The sequence below is a fragment of the Eutrigla gurnardus genome (assembly GCF_963514095.1).
Source record: "Eutrigla gurnardus genome assembly, chromosome: 19".
NCBI classification, from domain to species: Eukaryota; Metazoa; Chordata; class Actinopteri; order Perciformes; family Triglidae; genus Eutrigla; species Eutrigla gurnardus.
The window spans coordinates 14,439,767-14,459,877 of NC_139930.1; the positions used below are offsets into that span (position 1 = coordinate 14,439,767).

Genomic DNA, 20,111 nt, shown 5'->3' on the forward strand with positions numbered 1-20,111 from the left:
ATTAATTAACATAAGAAACATTTAAATATAACTGGTCAAGGTTGAGTAGAAGTACATATAAAGTAGTATAAAATGGGAATATCCCTTTTGTTAAAATGTTTTTACACACAGTTGTACCAGTGGTATGACCTTTGATACGAGATGCTTGAGTTTTATGCTCGTTGTGTTGTGAAGAGGAAGACTGGGGCGTGCCAGCTCCGTCTCTGATTGGACAAGTGCCTTGAACGACACCAAAGCAACAGCCAACATTGAGACGCTATTGGTGGACGTACACTCGTGGGCGGGGCTAAGCAAGTGACATCCAGCATACAGAAAACTTTGTTAGCTAACCTGCTAACTTGTTCCATCGTCTGTTTGGCGATGTTGCCACCTTGACGCAGTACACCAGACATCTTCGAAAAGTAAGCCTAGTGATTTCTGTCTAATGAGGATTTCATAATGTTTAGATGTGACTCTGCTTATTAAAATGACTGGCAAAGACGGGTACCGTTAACCTGCCAGCCGCTAGCTAGTGTTGTTTTAGCTAACGTCAAGCTATAGCTAAAGTTGATACCATGGATGAGACTGCAACCACTTCAAATTAATATCATCCGGCAAAGTCTGTAGCGAGCTTATTATAGTAGCTTGTCGTTTACGTGTTATGTCATGAAGTCGTATTAAAATGTAGACACGAAGCCAGATGATGAGGGTAGCTGACGGAACACGCCTCTCGTTCACAACAATGTTCCTCTTTCCCCTTTTTTCTCCCCAACCCCCCGAACAATGTGTTCCACGAAACATAGTTCCTTATTCAAATCCGCTGCTATTGTCTGCTAATGTCTAATGAACGTTACACGTGCAATGTCTTGCAGGGGTAACGTCAATTAGCATTATTGTACTATTGTACTTTGTATTGCCAGTATTGTGTTTATTTGATTATTTTGTAGTAACCAGCTGTCATATATTTTCTCTACTATGCTTATATTTATGCACCAAGGCAAATTGAGACTTACTTTGTATTAAACCTGTTTATGATTCTGATTACAGGATGGACTGCCATGGAGAGGATGATGGAGAATTCTGCAAATGGATAAGGACTAGTTCAGTAAGCACCACTATTTCTTTTAATATAACTGGCATGTGGTGACCTTTTCTGAAAAATATGCACTGTGTAATTTGATTTATGTGCTAACCTAAGTTATATTTTAGGTATTACTGAACAGAAAGAATGACATCAGAGCACGACTGCAACAGTTTGTGGAGGAAAGGATGCAGACCACCATGGTATGAAAATAAGAATCCTTTGCTACATCCTGTGCTTTCAACAAGCAGTAGAGCACTGCCCTAAGTTTGAGTCTGCCTGCATAACTCATGTTTGCAAAGCAAATAACTTGTGTTATGACCCAAGACCACGCAGCATACTGTTTGTTTTCAGTGTGTAATATAAACAAATGTGCATAATATAATGTAATTTTCAGTGACTGTACAAGAAATCAATCATTTTTTGCATTAGAAAACCATGACTATGGAATAATATTGCCAGTGTTGTTTCACTGCTATACACTATTTTCCTATTATTTATCAGCTCCGCCTCTTATTTTTTGGGAATTACATTGTGGGACAATATTGTACAACAGCACACTCAAATCTAGGGTGTTTACTGCTTACTGCAGTACTGCATACTTTTTAATAATCCAATTAGTGAAATGTCCTATTCCGCGGGAACCTACACTACAATGCCTTCTCATGTGTCTGTACGATTGTTAAAATACTCTTGTCTGTTTTCTAGCTCACAGGTGTTCTTATCGGCGCTGCAGTGGCAGTCTCGCTGATTGGGATCGTAGTGCTCTTCCTTTACAGGAGATTCAAGCTTGCCCGTGAGTCACCCAGCGTTTCAGATTGAATCCTCTTCATACTTATTAATGCTATAATACATATTTTTGTCTGCACCTAATAATAAGAGTATTTTGGATTCTACCACCAGGTGAACAACAGCCTGGTGTACCTCATTATCGCTTCAGAAAACGAGATAAAGTGCTCTTCTATGGGAGGAAGATAATGCGAAAGGTTCTATTTACACTTCTGTCTTGCACTTATACGCAGATATTTACAGTGTGGTAGACTCATCCCCCTAGTCCTATACATGCTGTAAATAGTGTTAAAATGTATTTATGCTTTCTGATTTCTACATTTTCCCTGAATCCAACTAAATGTAATACTTTTCCCCAAAGACTTGACTGTTCCTATCGTGTTGCACCACTTCATGAAACCTACTCTACTGGCAATATAAACAATAAGGCTCCGGTAGCTCTTCATTGTAATTCACTCTGATACAATAAGATGAAAATGAATCATGCATTGAGCTTAGTAATATTAACTCCCTACATTTTAAATCTATTAATCTATATTGTCTACACCTGTGTCATTTATAAATATGTTTCTGTCTGTAGTTAACAAACTGCAAACATTACAATTTGACATTTTCTTTCGAAGGTCCAGACCCTGTCCTCGATTCCTCCTTCCACCTCTACCTCAGTAACAAAGCAACCACAGCGAATACGCAAAAGAACCAAAGTTCTCAGCATAGCTCGCAAGTATGCTCTATTGATATTTTTCTGTGTGCAAGTGAAAAATCTTCTGATTTGTTGTGGCATTGTTGAGCCGATTGATTGATTTTTGTGCCTGTCATCAGAATTCTGAGGATCCGTAAAGATCCTCCCACCCTGCAGCCCAAAGAACCTCCTCCCTCCCTGCTGGAGGCTGACCTAACAGAGTTTGATGTGCAGAGCTCAAACCTGCCCTCCGAGGTCCTCTATATGCTGAAGAATGTCAGGTAGACAAATATACGACTTTACCTACAGATTTAGCCTCTCGCATTTTTTTCACAATGTTCGTGTTCTGTTGTAGGGTCTTGGGTCATTTTGAGAAGCCCCTGTTCCTAGAGCTGTGTCGCCACATGGTGCTTATCGAAATGCAAGAGGGCGAAAGTCTTTTCAGGCCAGGAGACGACGACGATAGCATCTTCGTTGTCCAGGATGGACGACTGGAGCTCTGCATCCAGGAGAATGTATGTGGATAGCATTTCAAGTTTCTTTTCAGAAAATCTTTGTTTGGTTGTATATATTAGTTCTGTATGAATTCATGAGTAACTTACCTATCATATAACGCAGAGAGATTTAATCCATTGTTATTTATACAGTAGGGAAGCATTAATATTATATATATATAGCTGTTTAATCCCATGCTGTCTTATTTTTGTTGTATATACATAATGCTAAAACTGGTAAACAGAGATGGTGCCAGTAACACATGTGGTATTTCATGTGTGAAGCAAGGTCATAAGCATACTTTACTCTGCGTTATGGCTGTTTCAATGGGTTACACAACCTTCATGTGCATAGGTCTTGAAAAATATGAACAGCAGAGGGCAGAATCCCACTGGCATCCTTCAGATTGGTTTGAAAGGTGAAATATATATGTAACGTTAAAGTTTGAATAAAGAATTTCCTCTTTTTAGGATGGTACAGAACCAGTGGTGAAGGACGTGCTGCCAGGAGACAGCGTCCACAGCTTGCTCAGTATTCTTGACATCATCACTGTGAGCTCCTTATTTCTCCAACTGCACTTAACTAACTTCTCTGCTTCTGTCGTCTTTTGCTCTCTGATTTGTTTCAGTTCTTTGTCCTGTCTCCAGCTTCTCTCTTGGAGGCAATTGTTTTTGTACTTCTTGTTCAACTCAATTTGTTTTGCCGTTACACCCCCATCCCTGTGTGTCAAGTCAAATACTGTTTTATTTTTTTCCCCTAGTGGTGTGATTTGTTTTGTTTCTACTTCATATGTTGTCATACTCTGAAATAGCTTTAATCAAAGCTGCATCCTTTTAGTGTTCTTATGATAGTCAAGTTTTATGAAAATTCTGATTCAATTATTTTGTTAATGTTCACTACAAACACTGAAATCGAAAAGTACAGCCTGGGAAAAACTGGTCAGAAATAGAAACTTTGATCACTAATCATATAAATGCTACCAATGATAAGTTATCTGTATCCTACTAAGTTTATGTTGTTAAGTTCTCAGTAGGTGGCTACAACAATGTAGTCAAAGATGTATTTGAGGGTTTAGTAATCGCCCTGACGGTCTTTGTTATATTCTTTTCTTACCTTTTTGTCCTGCCTTTACCAGGGTTATCCAGCTCCATATAAGACTGTATGTGCAAGGGCTGCAACTCGCTCCACCATCTTACGTTTACCTGCATCGTCCTTCGAGTCTGTGTTTAAGAAATACCCAGAGACACTTATTCGTGTCATTCAGGTAACGGATGTTTAACGATAAATCCACAGTATCGTTTTTGTCTTTTCCTGTTTTGTCTTGAACACATTGGAAAATAAAACATGATCAAATGTGGCTGTAATTACAACATGTTCTGCTCTGTTTATCTCTGTGTTTAATTTTGTGTGTTTTGCAGATAATCATGGTGCGCCTCCAAAGAGTCACCTTCTTGGCATTACATAACTATCTGGGCCTAACCACTGAGCTCTTCAATCCGGTAGGAGGGGAATTAATTGGTTTACATATTTGTGTGTGTGTGTACACACCCAGTCATGCAGAGAGGCTCACATTGAATACCTAAACGTGTGTGTAAATCAGTACATAAACGAGCACAGTAAGACACATACACACAGGCAAGCTAATTTGTCACAACGTTAAGCACAGTATAGCATAACTCAATCCTTCATAAAGCTCAGTGAAAATTTGTAAAAATGATTTAATCCCCACCACAGAAAAAACCTTTAAACCTTAGACTATGGTGTTGTATGATGGTGGACCCAGTCTTGGATCTCAAAGTGTTAATTATCTTGTGCTACAAATCTATTATGCATAAAAAGACATAAAACGTAAATGTTTTTTTTATTTACCAAGATGTTACTTTAGTTGTGACTAACTGAAACGTGGACTGTTATTTATTTTGTTGTCTAACTGACAGGAGAGCCAGGCGGTGCTCTTATCCAATGTAAACGGCGTGATAGGAGAGGTGACTTCTGGGAAGCCGACTCGTCGTCTGAACTTCCAGGAGGAGTTACCTGCTGGGGCTGCGGAGAGCCCCACAGAGACAGGTCACGCACTCGCATATAATGGAAAACAACACTGAACACACTTTTGATATGGTACTTTATGTTGAATTGAGACTGATCCTATGCTGGCACTTTCTAATATGCAGATGGTGTAAAGGACAGTCCTCCAAATAGCTACAGGAAGCCACGATCCATCTCGATGCCCACCGACTGTGCAGGTGGGCCACTGACTTGGACATAAGCGATCACTGGCATATGTCTCTACTAATTTCCTGCAGTCACTGATCTGAAAACAAGGACACACACATATACCATCATACTGAAACTCCTAATCCTCGTCCTTTGTCCCGAGTTGCAGGTATTGACCTGAACATGGCTTGTGAACGAGCTCGAGTCACTATAGATGAGGCTCCATCCAGTCCTGTCACTCACAAAGTAAGACTCTCCTGCTACCCAGCATACACTACAGCTCATGCTGCTGCTAGTCTTATTGTTCTTCATCATTCTCTTATGCCCATTTTAGCAGTCCAGTCTGAAGAAGACTGTGACGATGCAGCACACACCCTCTGAAGTGTTTCACTACACAGACAGTGGGGGGCAGTCTGATGTCATCCACCTCAGTAAAAGTTGCACAATCCTCCAGGCTGCTAAGAAGGACCTTCTGGGAATAATCCAGCTGCAGGTGACAGGTTGATCCCAGAAAATCAAATCAACTGACTTTTTTTTATATATAATTAACTAATTTTGCATGCATTGTGCAATGTGGAAACTTTTTATGGGAAAATTAATTATATTGTGAGCGCCCTGGCTCTTTTATGATGATGCATAAAGGCAGTTACTCTGTGTTTTGTCTCTGTTGCAGGACCCTAGTCTGCTTGAGGGCAGAGTGACACTCCATCAAGTCAAAGCTGGTTCTGTGGTGGCTCGTCAGGGAGACCAGGTTCGAACAACAATTTAAAAAGCAGTTATAACTTCCATGAAATTGGAGATTAATTTATGGGTTTTACAGTTTGACTCTTGTGTGTTTTGTGTTAGCTATCAAGGGTCTAGAGGCATTGCTGTGGTTCTTAATGTGTTAAACCTGCTCTGTGGGCCCATCAGCAAAACACTTTTAATTTCATTAATTTGTTGTATTCCAGCACAGTATTCAAGTTTTGTCAAATGCAGCTCCTGTCTCCCTCCTTCTGTTACACTTAATTTGTCAGCATTTTCCAAAACTGTGTTGTAAAACATAATTTGAACCCTCCAAGCGACCTCAGGCTCTCTGTAGGAGAAATGTCGATCTGAACCACACAAATAAAGGGAATACATTTTTAATCTCTTCTATTCAAGATTAAGACCATATGGTCTGTTTAGCTGAACGTGCTTTTCTGATGACTTCTAATGTCATGTAAGATTTGTTCTAGTGCAATATACAAAAATGTGTTGCATCAAGATTAACAGGTGTTTAGTTTACCATGTTGTTTTACATACATAAGTAAAATTCTCAATATTAATTAACTAATGCTCTAATAGTTAATCTGAAGATCATTTTTTGACAACTAATCAATGTGTCCCATGACCACACCTGAATGGCATTCACCTTCAGACTGTCAAACTTGTGCTCTCCTCTCCTCTCGTTGCTTTAGGAAGTGAGCATCCAATTTGTGATCTCTGGCCTCCTCCATGTTTACCAGCGGATGATTGACCGCGAAGAAGAGACGCGTCTGTTTGTGACGCACCCCGGAGAGCTTGTCGGTCAACTTGCTGTCCTGACTGGAGAGCCCCTCATATTCACTGTTCGAGCCCAGCGAGACTGCAGCTTCCTCTCCATTTCCAAAACCCACTTCTATGAGTCAGTCACATGGACACTTCTGCACACACCCATCCATGCAGAAATATGCAAGATATGTAGTCTTACTGCTGTACAAAGGCAGAGAGTAATAACTACAGTGAAGTTCAACTGTATGACAGCTATAAGTTGTAGTACCTTTTATTTGATGCCTTTTTTTTAAAATATAAAAACAAAATGAATTTACTAAGAAGTTGGAGAAACAAAGGGGATTTTTCAATGTATAAGTGCAGTGTTCACTGTTGCACAAAATGTTTAACAAAGCGATGTTTTTGAAAAAAAGAATGTGTTCGTCTCTCCCTCAGGATAATGCGGGTGGAGCCAAAGGTAGTGCTGAATGTTGCTCACACAGTGGTGAGGAGGATGTCGTCTTTTGTCAGACAGATAGACTTTGCTCTTGACTGGATGGCTGTGGAAGCCGGCAGGGCCGTCTACAGGTATCCTACTGATAACCTTGTATATCTTTTGCAAAATGGTCTTCAGAAAACAAGGTCATCTTTGTTTTAATACATTCACGTGAGCGTAGTAAAAAACACTTGAAATCTATTCCAAACAAGTCAACAATGGAGGTTTTGGTTCAGATGTTTGCATTTTGCAGTGAATTGAAGTTATCAGTATTATTTTCAGGCAAGGAGAGAAATCAGACAGTACTTTTATAGTGCTGAGTGGTCGACTGCGCTCTGTCATCATGAAGGAAGATGGAAAGAAGGAACTCATCGGAGAGTACGGACGTGGTGACCTGATTGGAGTGGTAAGGACCAAGATGGTGAGAGGGAAGACAGATGGTGGGTAGTTGAAGACCATGAATAGCTTCAAGTCATCTGAATTTAAACAAAAATAGCGACAACATAATACTGAATCTTTATTATCCATACAGTACAGGTCACATCTAGTTCTATTCATGTATTCAGCATACGTCATGAAGTAAACACTCAGGGTCTAACCCACTCGTTGACTCTTGGGACTTCAAACATATTTAGAGTTTGAACCAGCATAAACTATAATAATAGCCTGTTGGATGAAGTGTGGGTGTGCACACTGCAGTCTTGTTTTTAGTATCGTCCTTTCTCACCTGATTTGAAATGTATCTTCTGTATCTATATCAATATATTTACCAGAACATGAAATGTGACCATATGTGTTACTTTGTGTCTAAAAGTGGATACTAATGCCAGGACTGTTTGTGCTTTCTTTGTGATAAACTATGCAAAGTCACTTTGTTACACTTCCCTCACTTTCCCATTGGCTGGTGTGGCTGATCTCGATGCCACGATGCTTCTAATAATAGCTGGGTTGATGGATGCTATGGTTACTGGTACCTGGAGGAGGGAAGCTGTTGCAGCTCCTGCGATGGTGGGAATGAGATTGTTCTAAAGTTGGCTGCCAGCTTGAGACATATTAAGCACGGCTGTGTTGACGTCGACTCTGAATGACGAGATGGAGAGATCTTATTTATAGCTCTTTTTTTAAAGTTGTTGATCATTCTGAAACTCTTGGAATAAGCAGTCGTGGACTAATAGTCAAACTTAAAACATGATTTAAAACTCAAATGACATACTTTCATTTATGTAAACAGTGTATTCCCCAAAGTATCTGTATCTTGAAGTGAAGATTTATTTATTAATACATTATTTAATGTTTATAAATAATTGTGAGTATCGTTTTACTCATGACGGACATTTCTTCTGACCAAGTAAACGATGTGATGTTTCCTCTTTTTCTTTGCAGGTGGAGGCCCTGACCCGTCAGAACAGAGCCACCACTGTGCACGCTGTACGAGACTCTGAGCTGGCCAAGCTACCGGAAGGAGCTCTCAGCTCCATTAAGAGGAAGTTCCCACAGGTAGGGTGAAACTCAACATTTTGGATGTCAAATATTGACTTACTACAAATTCCATTTGAAAGCATTGCTATATACATGTTGAGGAAACTGTCTCAAGAGTAACATAGATTCTCTTAATCAGGTTGTCACCAGGTTGATCCACCTACTGGGACAGAAGATCCTCCAGCAGGTCAATGGTCCTCTAACAAGTGTGTACAGTCTACATGTGCACTTCGCGTTGCCCAATTGGTTTTGGTTTAAATCTCTACTCGCCGGTGAAGCGGAGGTTTAACTAGTATGTATTTATGTCCCCCAGCTCGCAGTTTGGCCCTCCACACTCCTGGCAGTAAGTGGGATGCAGGCAACCAGGCCTCCAACCTCTCCACTGTGACCGTCCTGCCTGTATCAGAAGAAGTACCTCTCACTACTTTCACCCTGGAGTTGCAGCATGCGCTCTTGGCAATAGGTAAGAAGAGAACGCAGGGGCTTAGAATGTTCCTTTATGTTTTAATGCCATCACCCACAGAGAGGTCAGAGCTTGGGGTCGAGGACCTTTCATGTGGTCTTTGTTAACATCTGGCCCCCCTACTGCTACTGTCTGAGGCAGGCTCACAGCATAGGTGTGATGTGTATCTTGTAATCTTGTAATAGGTTTCCTCCCTGCTACGATGTAATTGCTGTACCGCTTCCCCTGGAGAGGGGTTCTAGTGGTCCTGTTTACTCAGCTCCTTAATATGAGGCTGAATGGTACCTTCAGGACAGCTCCCTTCCTTTGCTGTGTGTGTGCTTTGGGTTAATTAAGATAACCAGGGTCAATTCTTATTGAATTAAATAATTGTTTTGTATTTCAACCAGACTATTTACCGTAAAGCTTTAGGGGAGACAGGCCTGTTTTTTTTGTGTTTTTATATATTATCTATGCTCCCAGTGCAGCCAACGCCCTTGTTTGTATTATTTTGAATTAAAAGCACGTGCTTCGAGCAGACATATTGACTTCAACTGCTTTGATACAGGTCCCACTCTTCTGCTAACCAGCGATATTATCAAACAGCGCCTTGGAGCTGCAGCGCTAGACAGGTATGTTTTGTGGCTTTTCATGAATTTTGCATTCTCTTCAGCACCCCTCAAGTACTCATACAATGACTCATACTACTTGTTGGCCTATTTAATCATTTCCTTGGGCTCTCCATCTTTCTGATTCACTCATTAAATTCATTTTAAGTATATATCTTTATTGGCCCAACCGGAAAATGGATCTACTGTGTGCTGCCAGCTAGGCGGCAGTGGCCCTCATTAATGGACTCCTTTTGTTTTCAGTGTCCATGAGTATCGCCTGTCCAGCTGGCTGGGCCAACAAGAAGACCTCCATCGCATAGTTCTTTACCAGACGGACTACACGTTGACCCCGTGGACACAGCGGTGCATCCGTCAGGCCGACTGCATCATTATTGTGGGACTAGGAGAGCAGGACCCTGTCGTCGGGGAGGTAAGGTGTTAGGAGTGGGTTACAGGTCAGAGGAGAATCCGGATTTTTGTGTGATAGGTGTAGGGTTGCTTAACATTAGTTTGTTCTAAAATATGTCGTGTATTTGTGTTATTGTTTTAGTACCAGAGTGGAGGACGATGACACAAAAGGATAAACGATATCAGGCTTTGGATACACAGACAAGAATTCTCTTTAGAATCTGTTCGTTGTTGGTTTAGACCCATCCTTCTACTACTCTTAAAAAAGCTGTCAATATATTGCTTTGTTGACTAATAAGAGCACAAGATGGGTTTTGTTTTCTGGAACTGAACCTCTTGAAAATGCTGGAGGTAAATTATAAACATTAAGGGTCCGTGTTACAGCTGACTATACATTCTCTCGCCTTTCTACGGATTTTTTTTCTCTCCAGAGAAATCATCACACCACTTACTATTAACAGGTCTCTTTCTGATTTGGCATTAGGGTGAGTGCTTATCATGCTCTTGAATCATAGTTATACCCAAGGGTTACCCAACTTAATGGTCGCACCGGCTTTGAAAGGTTTGCATCTGACCCTCGGGCATATTGGCAGAATGAGCAAAGAGTGGATGTTGTTATAGAAAGGTGGGGTTCGAGGGTAAGTCTGGCCATCTGGCTGATGAAGGGGATGTAATTGCCTTCTAAGGGAAAATTGACACAGAGAAAAGTAAGGAATGCATCCCCATTCAACAGGAGATGGTGTGAAAGATGGATCAATATTTGCTCAGAATGAGTCATAGCTCGGGGTTGCTTTTTATCTTTCAAGGCACACCTTCTCACATTGAACACACACACACTAAAGCTTTAGCAGTGGGCCTGCTCACTAAGTAACGGATCTGATTTTCCTCTCAGACTATTTAGCTTTTTTTTTTAAAGAAATTGAAAAATTGCCTTAACGGGGAAGTTGCACTTGAACGAAACGTGACTGGAATACGTTAAGATGCCATTTAAAATCCATCTCAAATAATTTCCCATTCTGTTCATTTCCCAGCCTGCTACCCACAATGAAGGTGTAGCTGTTCACGTGTAAGATTATATTCCAAAAGAAGAATCTAACTGGAATTGAATCTGTACACATGCTGATGCTGTGCCCACTCAAACTCTGTACTGTAGTCTGCAGTATTTTTCTGGACTGACCCTAAAAACTAGGATAGCTATAGGAGCCGCTCTGAAGGAAGCGAGGAGAATAAAATGTTCCAAAACATCTGTGCCGTGTGTCTTCCCTCCAGCTAGAGCGTATGTTGGAAGGAAGTGCCGTGCGTGCCCAGAAGCAGCTGGTGCTGTTGCACAGAGAAGACGGCCCTCCGCCCAAAGGAACTGTGGACTGGCTCAACATGCGAAGCTGGATCTCCAGACACCTCCACCTCTCTTGTCCCCGAAGGGTCTTCTCCAAGAGGAGCCTGCCAAAACTGGTAGGATGTAGTTTCTCATTTCTCATCTGCAGATCAAAACACTTGTGTCCCTTTTGGCTGTTCCCTTCTTAGTTCCTAATTTAGTACTTTTTCATAATCTTTTCTTTCTTATTCAACAGCTAGGTATTTTCTCTCATCCATTCAGCTCTCTACTTTTAATGGAGTAATTTCCCTGTTTTTCAGTTGGAGCTGTATCAACGTGTGCTCGAAAAGCCAGCAGACCGTCACTCAGACTTCTCCCGCTTGGCTCGAATCCTCACAGGCAATGCTATTGCTCTTGTCCTGGGAGGAGGAGGGGCCAGGTAACACCAACCCACTGTCTGTCTGTCTGAAGTTCATGTCATAATATACTGTAATCGAGGACATTAACTTTATTTTTAACATTTGAAATGACACCTCTTCTGGGCTTAATTAATTGTATAATTGTCCGAGCCTCAGACTATAATTCCAAAGCTTTTTGGTTTATTCTCTCTGCTGACTGGGTATATCTGGGTCTGGTTTAATAGGTTATCTTTTCTCTTTGTCTTTCCATGTTTCTTTCTCCACCCTCCCTTCAGGGGCTGTTCCCAGGTGGGGGTAATGCGAGCTCTCTGCGAGGCTGGCATCCCAGTGGACCTCATTGGTGGCACCTCTATTGGTTCCCTGATGGGGGCACTATATGCTGAGGATCGTAGCCACAGCCGCATGAGGATGAGGGCCAGAGAATGGGCGATGGTGAGAGTCAATACAGATGGGACACTAGTCTTGTAATAAACCACAATGTGTGCTTTATAGTATGTAGGCATTTAAACTTTTTAACCTATATTGAATTTGCTTAAATATAAACCACGGTCTGCTTAATGCAGAACCTGGACAGACGACCTAACCTGAGGGTTTTCTCCCTCACAGGCGTATTTGTAATTATGTCTAGAATTAAGCCAAATAATCGTGACAAACAAATTATTGAAGTAGGTTGGTTAAGTAGACATTCTGTTTTTTGGAGGAGAAGCTGAGTTTAGCAGCTCCTCCTCCACTTGCTCCAGTTGGGTGAGGAATATTTTCAAGCAATTTTCTGCTTGTGAGTCTGTCCTTGTGAAGGTGACTCTTTCGAACAGCATTTTTAAAAAAAAGGCAGTTGAGAGCTCTATTCTTCCTTTTTAAGTACGCTGTGCTGATAAACCATCACAAGAGATGGGTTGGTGTTGCACAGATTCCTCCTTGTGTCTATAACTCTGTCACCATCCATGATGATTTGAGACATTTGTCTGTAGGTCTACAGGCTGAACATGTGGTATGATTCGTCTTCTCATAGTTTATCCAGACCCTCCTCCTCGGGCTCTGTCCTTGCCTCTGAATCTTACCTATAGAAGCAGCTGGCTGTGTTGCTGCTCCTGAGTATCGAACTAAAAGAGTCACTGCTGTAATACAAAGTGTGTCCTTCCCAGCAAAGTCAGAACAAGAGAGTTTGATCTGCTGAATGTTGATGCCTTTTTTTAAAGGGGTGAATTTACGCATTTTAAGATATTTTTTATTTATAAGAAAAGAATGTGTACAAATAAAACTCAAAATCCAGTAGATTTGATTATTTTTAGTGAATCTTTTGTTTTTTTTACTGGGGAAAACATCTTGTTTGGCTTTTATTTTCTCTGCAGGAAATGACATCAGTGTTTAAGAAGGTTCTGGATTTGACGTACCCAGTCACTTCCATGTTCTCTGGTGCCGCCTTCAACTCTGGCATCAGCAATGTCTTCAAGAGCAAACAGATTGAAGTAAGTTCCCAAGGACCTGCAAAAGAAGGCACGGAGATGACGATGAATTAATTTCAGCAGATTAAGATGGTGCAGGACAAGCAAATGCATGTGATGTTATTGTATTTATCTGTTTGGATGTAACCTTTTATGTATGCAGGACCTTCGGATCCCATATTTCAATATTACAACTGACATCACTGCCTCCGCCATGAGGGTACACACTGATGGTAAGTCGTGTTCTGTTTCTTTTTTCATTTAAAAAGAAAAAACATCTTTGTTCATGTTTGCTTTAATTGTCAAATGATGGAAAAAGAGGTCTGAGATTTCTGCCACCACTGTCTTCATTGGTGAATTAATTAATCTCACTTTTAAGTCTAATTTTTGTCTGTTAAGGTCGGTTGCTTTCAATTAAATACATAGTGCTTAATAGGCATAAAAACTTAAGAGTTGCCTCTTTGCTCTTTGAGGTTCACTGTGGCGGTATGTCCGTGCCAGCATGTCTCTGTCTGGGTATCTGCCTCCTCTCTGCGACCCCAAAGATGGACACCTGCTGATGGACGGAGGCTACATCAACAACCTACCAGGTTTGACTTCACACCTTCCTTGGCAGTGTTTTTCTCGGTGCCTCCATCAGGTCGTTGCACTCATTTAACTCCCATGTATGATTGATCTGTTTCTCCTGTCCCACCTTTTGTTTCCGTTTCCTCCTCCTCTCCCAGCTGATGTGGCACGCTCCATGGGGGCCAAAGTGGTGATAGCTATTGACGTGGGAAGCCGAGATGAAACCAACCTCACTAATTACGGCGACTCGCTCTCAGGCTGGTGGCTGCTATGGAAACGCCTCAACCCCCTAGCTGAGAAAGTAAAGGTAATGGATTGATTAAAAGGAAAGACACAGACTGCTCAAGGATGTAAATAATTCCTATGAATAATAATGAGGATATTGTTGTGGGTGTTTTTTTCAGTAACGCATATGCTCATTTCTACAATTGTGCTCTTAGGTGTTAAACATGGCAGAGATTCAGACACGGTTGGCATATGTGTGCTGTGTTCGGCAGCTGGAGTCTGTGAAGAACAGTGACTACTGCGAGTATATCAGACCTCCGATCGACAGATACCGAACACTGGAGTTTGGCAAGTTTGATGAGATTGCTGTAAGTTTGAGTACCACATATCTGAGCCATTCCCGCAAGGTATTCTGGCATATCTTTCAATGATTTCATCAGTAGAGAAAATAATATTGATCTGTGAGCCTTTTTGCAATGTAGGAGGTGGGATACCAGCACGGAAAGACTGTGTTTGATGTATGGAGTCGCAGTGGAGTCGTGGAGAAAATGTTGAAAGACCGACAGGAGGAGTTCCACAACACCCAAAGCAAAAACAATGTAAGAATAGAGGGGTTGGGGACACATGGAAATACTGTAGGATATACCTTACATTCATGGTTTATCAAAGCCATTTAAAAACATGTAACTACCAACTAGTGAGTCTTAAATGCAACCAAACTGATTAGCTCATCAACACATTATATCAGTGCTTTACATCCTCTTGAGTTTGACCTTTAATCTTATTTTCAGTCTATGTATATTAATCTACCACCGTTTCTAGCATTGTTATTATTTCCATATTATATCTTTATTGTCAGCAGCCTCATGTTTTAGCCCTTGGGCTACATTGCTGTTAAAGTAATAACATTAAAACTAAGCATCAGTTCGCTCTTAAAATACAGAGAACCACATTTGTCAGGTTTGTTTCCCAGCAATGACAAAGAACCAACTCAGGAAAAGGAAAGATGAGATATTTCCCCCTCAATCTGAAATAAACATGGGGAGGATGAAGAGAGTTTTGAAAATAGCACCAAAGCAAGCCAACAAATGAACCTGAATCTACAGTGACGGTTGCAGATTTGAAACTGTAATGCTAGAAAACTGTCTTATAAATCAATCCATTTTCATAATAGCTATCCTACATCTGCAGTTAATGAATGCCTTTCTATTTTCAGGTGCTACAGTAGGGTGCAACTCTCACGGGAAATAATGCATCTATTACTGTGATGGATTCTACATAATGTATTCTCAGTAATGTTGCACAAAATGAACACAAAAAGCAGAAGGCAGAAATGTGAAAACGTGGGGGTGGGAGGTGTGTCACTGAAGCTAACTAAAAAATTATAGTCATTATAATCCAGAATAAGATGCTAATGATTGCAAGAAAAAAACGGTTATCATTAACTTGTTAAATGTGACACATGGTATCAACTCGTGTCACAAAACGTCAGCATGATTTCTCCGTTTCCTGTTATGCTTTATATCATTTCGACTCTTAATAATCTCACTCTCTCTCTGATTGATGATGTTTTTTTTCATTTTTCATGTATATATATTTTTAAATAATAAATGTGTGTCTTTCAGGTGGTGACGTGTCCCAATGCTTCCTTTACGGACCTGGCAGAAATTGTGTCCCGCATCGAGCCCGTCAAACCTGCTGTGGTGGATGGTAAAACCTCTCTCACTCACTTAAACCACTCCCATGTTCATGCTTTTCTTAAACGTCTGTCAGATGGCATGCCACTACTTTTCTCTTTTTTTATGAAGCTTTTCAACATGCTATACTATGACTTTTTATGACCTTTTTCAACATGCTATACTATGACTTTTTATGACCTTTTTCAACATGCTATACTATGACTTTTTATGACTTTTTTCAACATGCTATACTATTACTTTTTATGACCTTTTTCAACATGCTATACTATGACTTTTTATGACCTTTTTCAACATGCTATACGATGACTTTTTATGACTTTTTTCAACATGCTATACTATGACTTTTTATGACCTTTTTCAACATGCTATACTATGACTTTTTATGACCTTTTTCAACATGCTATACTATGACTTTTTATGACTTTTTTCAACATGCTATACTATGACTTTTTTCAACATGCTATACTATGACTTTTTTCAACATGCTATACTATGACTTTTTATGACTTTTTTCAACATGCTATACTATGACTTTTTATGACCTTTTTCAACATGCTATACGATGACTTTTTATGACTTTTTTCAACATGCTATACTATGACTTTTTATGACCTTTTTCAACATGCTATACTATGACTTTTTATGACTTTTTTCAACATGCTATACGATGACTTTTTATGACCTTTTTCAACATGCTATACGATGACTTTTTATGACCTTTTTCAACATGCTATACTATGACTTTTTATGACTTTTTTCAACATGCTATACGATGACTTTTTATGACTTTTTTCAACATGCTATACTATGACTTTTTATGACCTTTTTCAACATGCTATACTATGACCTTTTTCAACATGCTATACTATGACCTTTTATGACCTTTTTCAACATGCTATACTATGACCTTTTATGACCTTTTTCAACATGCTATACTATGACTTTTTCCAGATATCTCCCTCCTATGGCTCTCATTCTTCTTTCCATCTCTAACCTATTTTTCATTCATCACTTGTCACACTGCTATGTCTGTCTGTTCTCACAAGTTTTTACATTTTTGCTTTTGGGACTCTTTTCAACTGCACACTCGCTTTCTCCACATCCTGTATTCCGACTAAATCACCCACTATGTGCTTCTTTGCTTCCTGTCCTCCGCTCCTTCCCTTCATCAGAGGAGTCAGACTACCACACTGACTATGAAGAGGAGGCAGTGGAGAGCGCTTTTTCTGACACGGAGCTTTACAATCACTACGGAGAGCACACAGAAGGGGAGGAGACTGCTGACACGGTGAACATTGTTTATAAGGGTGGACACTATGCAGTATCTGTTCTGCTCAGTGATTCATTTATACTTTATTTTTTTCTCTAAACTAATTTTCACTATTATTGGGAGCACTACTTCTTTTGACAAAATCGTCCTGTTGGCCATTGGACAGATAGTTCACTCTGGAACCAGGCCTATTCATGCTTTAAAAGATGATCAGTAATTAATTAAACTAAAATGTCATGCTTTAGTTATTGATAAGAGCAAGGGCCTGATGAACTTGTAGTGCTATAACCTTGAGTTAGAAATAAGGTGATTAGGCCAAAACTTGGTTAAGCCTTAAATAATGTTTTCCAAATTGGACAAAAATTATTACATATTCCAGTCCATGCTTAATTTAACTAAGCTGTTGTGTCTAAAAAAAAAAAAGACCTCCTCGTCTCTTCACTGATACATAACCTTGCTTTTGATTCACAGGATGAAGAGCTGGAAGGGAGACGTGGACACCACACGACCTCACTCACCAGCAGCCACCCCCAGACTCCCACAGTCTCCGACAGTCCATCAAACCGGGACGTCCTTTCCAAACAGTCCATTAAGTGAAGACCGGTTGAATGAACTCTGTCCAGTAAGGTGATCACAATTAAATCTGCCTGTCTTTTACCCTCCAGTCTGTCCCACATGACTCAAAACCTGTCCCTTGCCCTTGTGAATGCAATTACCATTTTGCCCCCTCTAACCCGGCCTTGTTAGATGCTGATATAACAAATGGCAATACAGGCAGCTGGTATTACATTTACTCAGATGCAAATCCTATGCATTCCTACAAGTACAGCTGCGAGTCTAATAAATTCAACAGTCCTCTTTCTGTAATTTATCACAAAATCACAACAGTCCAGTGGAAGGTAGGAGAGGTCAGGATACACTATTTCCATGAAATATTTATTATATGAACCAATGTGAAAACTATGATTCCTGTATACACTTATAAGACAGATTTAAGGAGTTTCAACTAGATTTGAAGAGTCAATTAAACTAAATACATTTTTTGCATTTCTTTTATCTAGATATGCATATAGTTTTGACAAGCTCCATTGATTTTCTGTGTGCTTTTCTGCCACACGTTAAAAGATAACATAAATAAATGTGACCCATCCAAATATGATCAAAGAGACAAGAAAGTAGAGGAAAAGTAAGAAAGGTGACACTTTGTTTCTTTCTCTGATCTTGTGGTAATTTTGCCCTTTTTCTTTTCAAATACAGATTCAATTCCTTTAGTGTTTTGTTCACTCAGTCTATGTAATGATCTACATCCACAAGACTAATTTAAAAACAGGACATGCAAAACACTGTTCGTCACAGGAACATGTCGTAACACGGTTTTCTTTTTGTTTCCAACTTTAGATGATCAGATTTTTGTTGCAGACATAATATATTCAGAAACAATGATTAATAAATAAATATTTTCATATTAAAGCCAAGTATAATTTAATGTAAAAGCCACACCAGCTGGACAATCAAGAAATGCAATGCAATGCACAAATACACTAACAAATCTTTATATAACCTTGTTTATCATGCCTGTCTGTGTGACACTAAACTATTTTAACAAAACCTCAACCACAACTAGGGCAGCAACCAATTTACATTCTTTATATGTGTGAGCTTTATTTTATTTGAATGAACAGATTCATCTTTTGTTCTATGTTGGAAAAAGGTGAGAAATGGATCAACATTCTTAGAGCCCAAGGGGACATATTTAAATGGCTCATCAACCGTCCAAAAAGTAAATTCACGAAAGGCTTCGCATCTGAGGAACTGGAAACATCAAAGATTTGGCATTTTTCTTGCCTTTATTATTGTAGTTCGTTTTTGGTTGATTTACTTATTGTTTCAGCCCTAATCGCCTTATCACCTGCGCCCTAACAAGACTGCATAACCATTCTTTGATGAGAATCTGAAATAGTGGGACACTTTTTGTCTGCGTTCTCTCAGCTGGCCAATTCATCAGGCTCTAAACATTACAATATCAATGCAACGTTTTCTGATTTTATTTTCTCCCCACTTGATAGAGCACCCTGCTAGCCTCGCCGTATGTAGCTGTGATCTCAGCTAATACTGGTGCTACAGTGCCTACAGCCTTACATGTGTAAACAGTAGGAGAAACCCTGTGATGAACACTATGTTTTAATGGAGTCTGAACACAGAATGTGTAAGAAAGGTGGAACTAGGAAAATGTTTACCAATGAGGTAATGGTGTTTGCACTGGTGGGTATTTTTTTGTACTGTTGGGTGGTTTCCAAGAACCGAGCACATGAATTGATGTTTTCTGGCAGAATGATTGTTTCTTTACTTGATTAAATGGGACATGGTAATGGATGAAGGGCTGATGTAATTTGTGGAACTGTGCCATAAAGTTAACGTTACAAAGCCTTAGATTACCCCACCCCACCACTCGTGCCCTCATTTAGCATTAGTGTACAATGATGAATGTTTTACCAGTGAGCCTGCACTGTATGACATCAGTTACTTGTCTGTATTTATGTCATTTGATAAATAATAGTTTTTGATAACCAATTGTTACTAATAAACCACTATTTGTTGTTGTATTCTGTGTCTTTTATTTTAAAATTTGCCACTGGCTTTCTAGTTTGGTGTAGAAAAGAGACAACTAACTAATATTTCACCTTTGCTTAATGTGGTAATTATTTTGTTTTATAAAATAATAGATACACGTGAAAAAAGTAGTATTAGTATAGTATGTAAAAAAAAAAGAACAGTATTATGTTGAAAAAGGGATTTTAGTATGTCAAAAATAAGTGATCAAAGGTCTATAAAATAATAGATAAAAGTGATTTAGTGAACGATTTAGTATGTCCAAAAAAGTGATAGTATGTCTGGAAAAAAATTATAGAAATGTCATACTATAGTATGTGGAAAAAAAGTGGCAAAATATAGTATTTCTAAAAAAATTAATCGCATAGTTTGTCAAAAACAAGTGATAGAATAGTT

The 20,111-nt window shown here is 39.6% G+C and overlaps 1 protein-coding gene across 3 annotated transcripts; it reads left to right on the forward strand.

The window, feature by feature from the left end:
* Nucleotides 1–306: 306 nt before the first annotated feature.
* pnpla7a (patatin-like phospholipase domain containing 7a) lies at nucleotides 307–19,708 on the forward strand. Of its 3 annotated transcripts, none has more exons than XM_084035691.1 (36): nucleotides 308–401; nucleotides 1,027–1,084; nucleotides 1,189–1,263; nucleotides 1,769–1,856; nucleotides 1,964–2,046; nucleotides 2,473–2,573; nucleotides 2,672–2,812; nucleotides 2,887–3,046; nucleotides 3,497–3,577; nucleotides 4,162–4,290; nucleotides 4,445–4,525; nucleotides 4,964–5,093; nucleotides 5,198–5,269; nucleotides 5,410–5,486; nucleotides 5,575–5,733; nucleotides 5,914–5,991; nucleotides 6,680–6,885; nucleotides 7,188–7,319; nucleotides 7,510–7,633; nucleotides 8,611–8,724; nucleotides 8,846–8,912; nucleotides 9,020–9,169; nucleotides 9,717–9,780; nucleotides 10,021–10,189; nucleotides 11,437–11,619; nucleotides 11,803–11,921; nucleotides 12,177–12,333; nucleotides 13,251–13,367; nucleotides 13,507–13,576; nucleotides 13,817–13,933; nucleotides 14,069–14,217; nucleotides 14,351–14,503; nucleotides 14,618–14,734; nucleotides 15,761–15,845; nucleotides 17,008–17,123; nucleotides 17,577–19,708. In XM_084035691.1, exons 2-36 carry the CDS (start codon nucleotides 1,028–1,030, stop codon nucleotides 17,700–17,702), a joined length of 4,047 nt encoding a protein of 1,348 aa, XP_083891817.1. In that variant the 5' UTR covers nucleotides 308–401; nucleotide 1,027; the 3' UTR covers nucleotides 17,703–19,708. The 3 variants fall into 3 exon arrangements, with proteins under 3 accessions (XP_083891819.1, XP_083891817.1, XP_083891818.1); XM_084035692.1 differs by having other exon boundaries at nucleotides 5,578–5,733; XM_084035693.1 differs by lacking the exon at nucleotides 17,008–17,123 and having other exon boundaries at nucleotides 307–401.
* Nucleotides 19,709–20,111: the final 403 nt, after the last annotated feature.

Bases quoted from the DNA above. Each gene is read 5' to 3' on its own strand.
- pnpla7a (XM_084035691.1), top strand. From the start codon at position 1,028: ATGGACTGCCATGGAGAGGATGATGGAGAATTCTGCAAATGGATAAGG. The intron at 1,264-1,768 runs GTATGAAAATAA...TCTGTTTTCTAG, and splicing joins AAAGGATGCAGACCACCATG to CTCACAGGTGTTCTTATCGG. The intron at 7,634-8,610 runs GTAAGGACCAAG...TTTTCTTTGCAG, and splicing joins GTGGTGACCTGATTGGAGTG to GTGGAGGCCCTGACCCGTCA.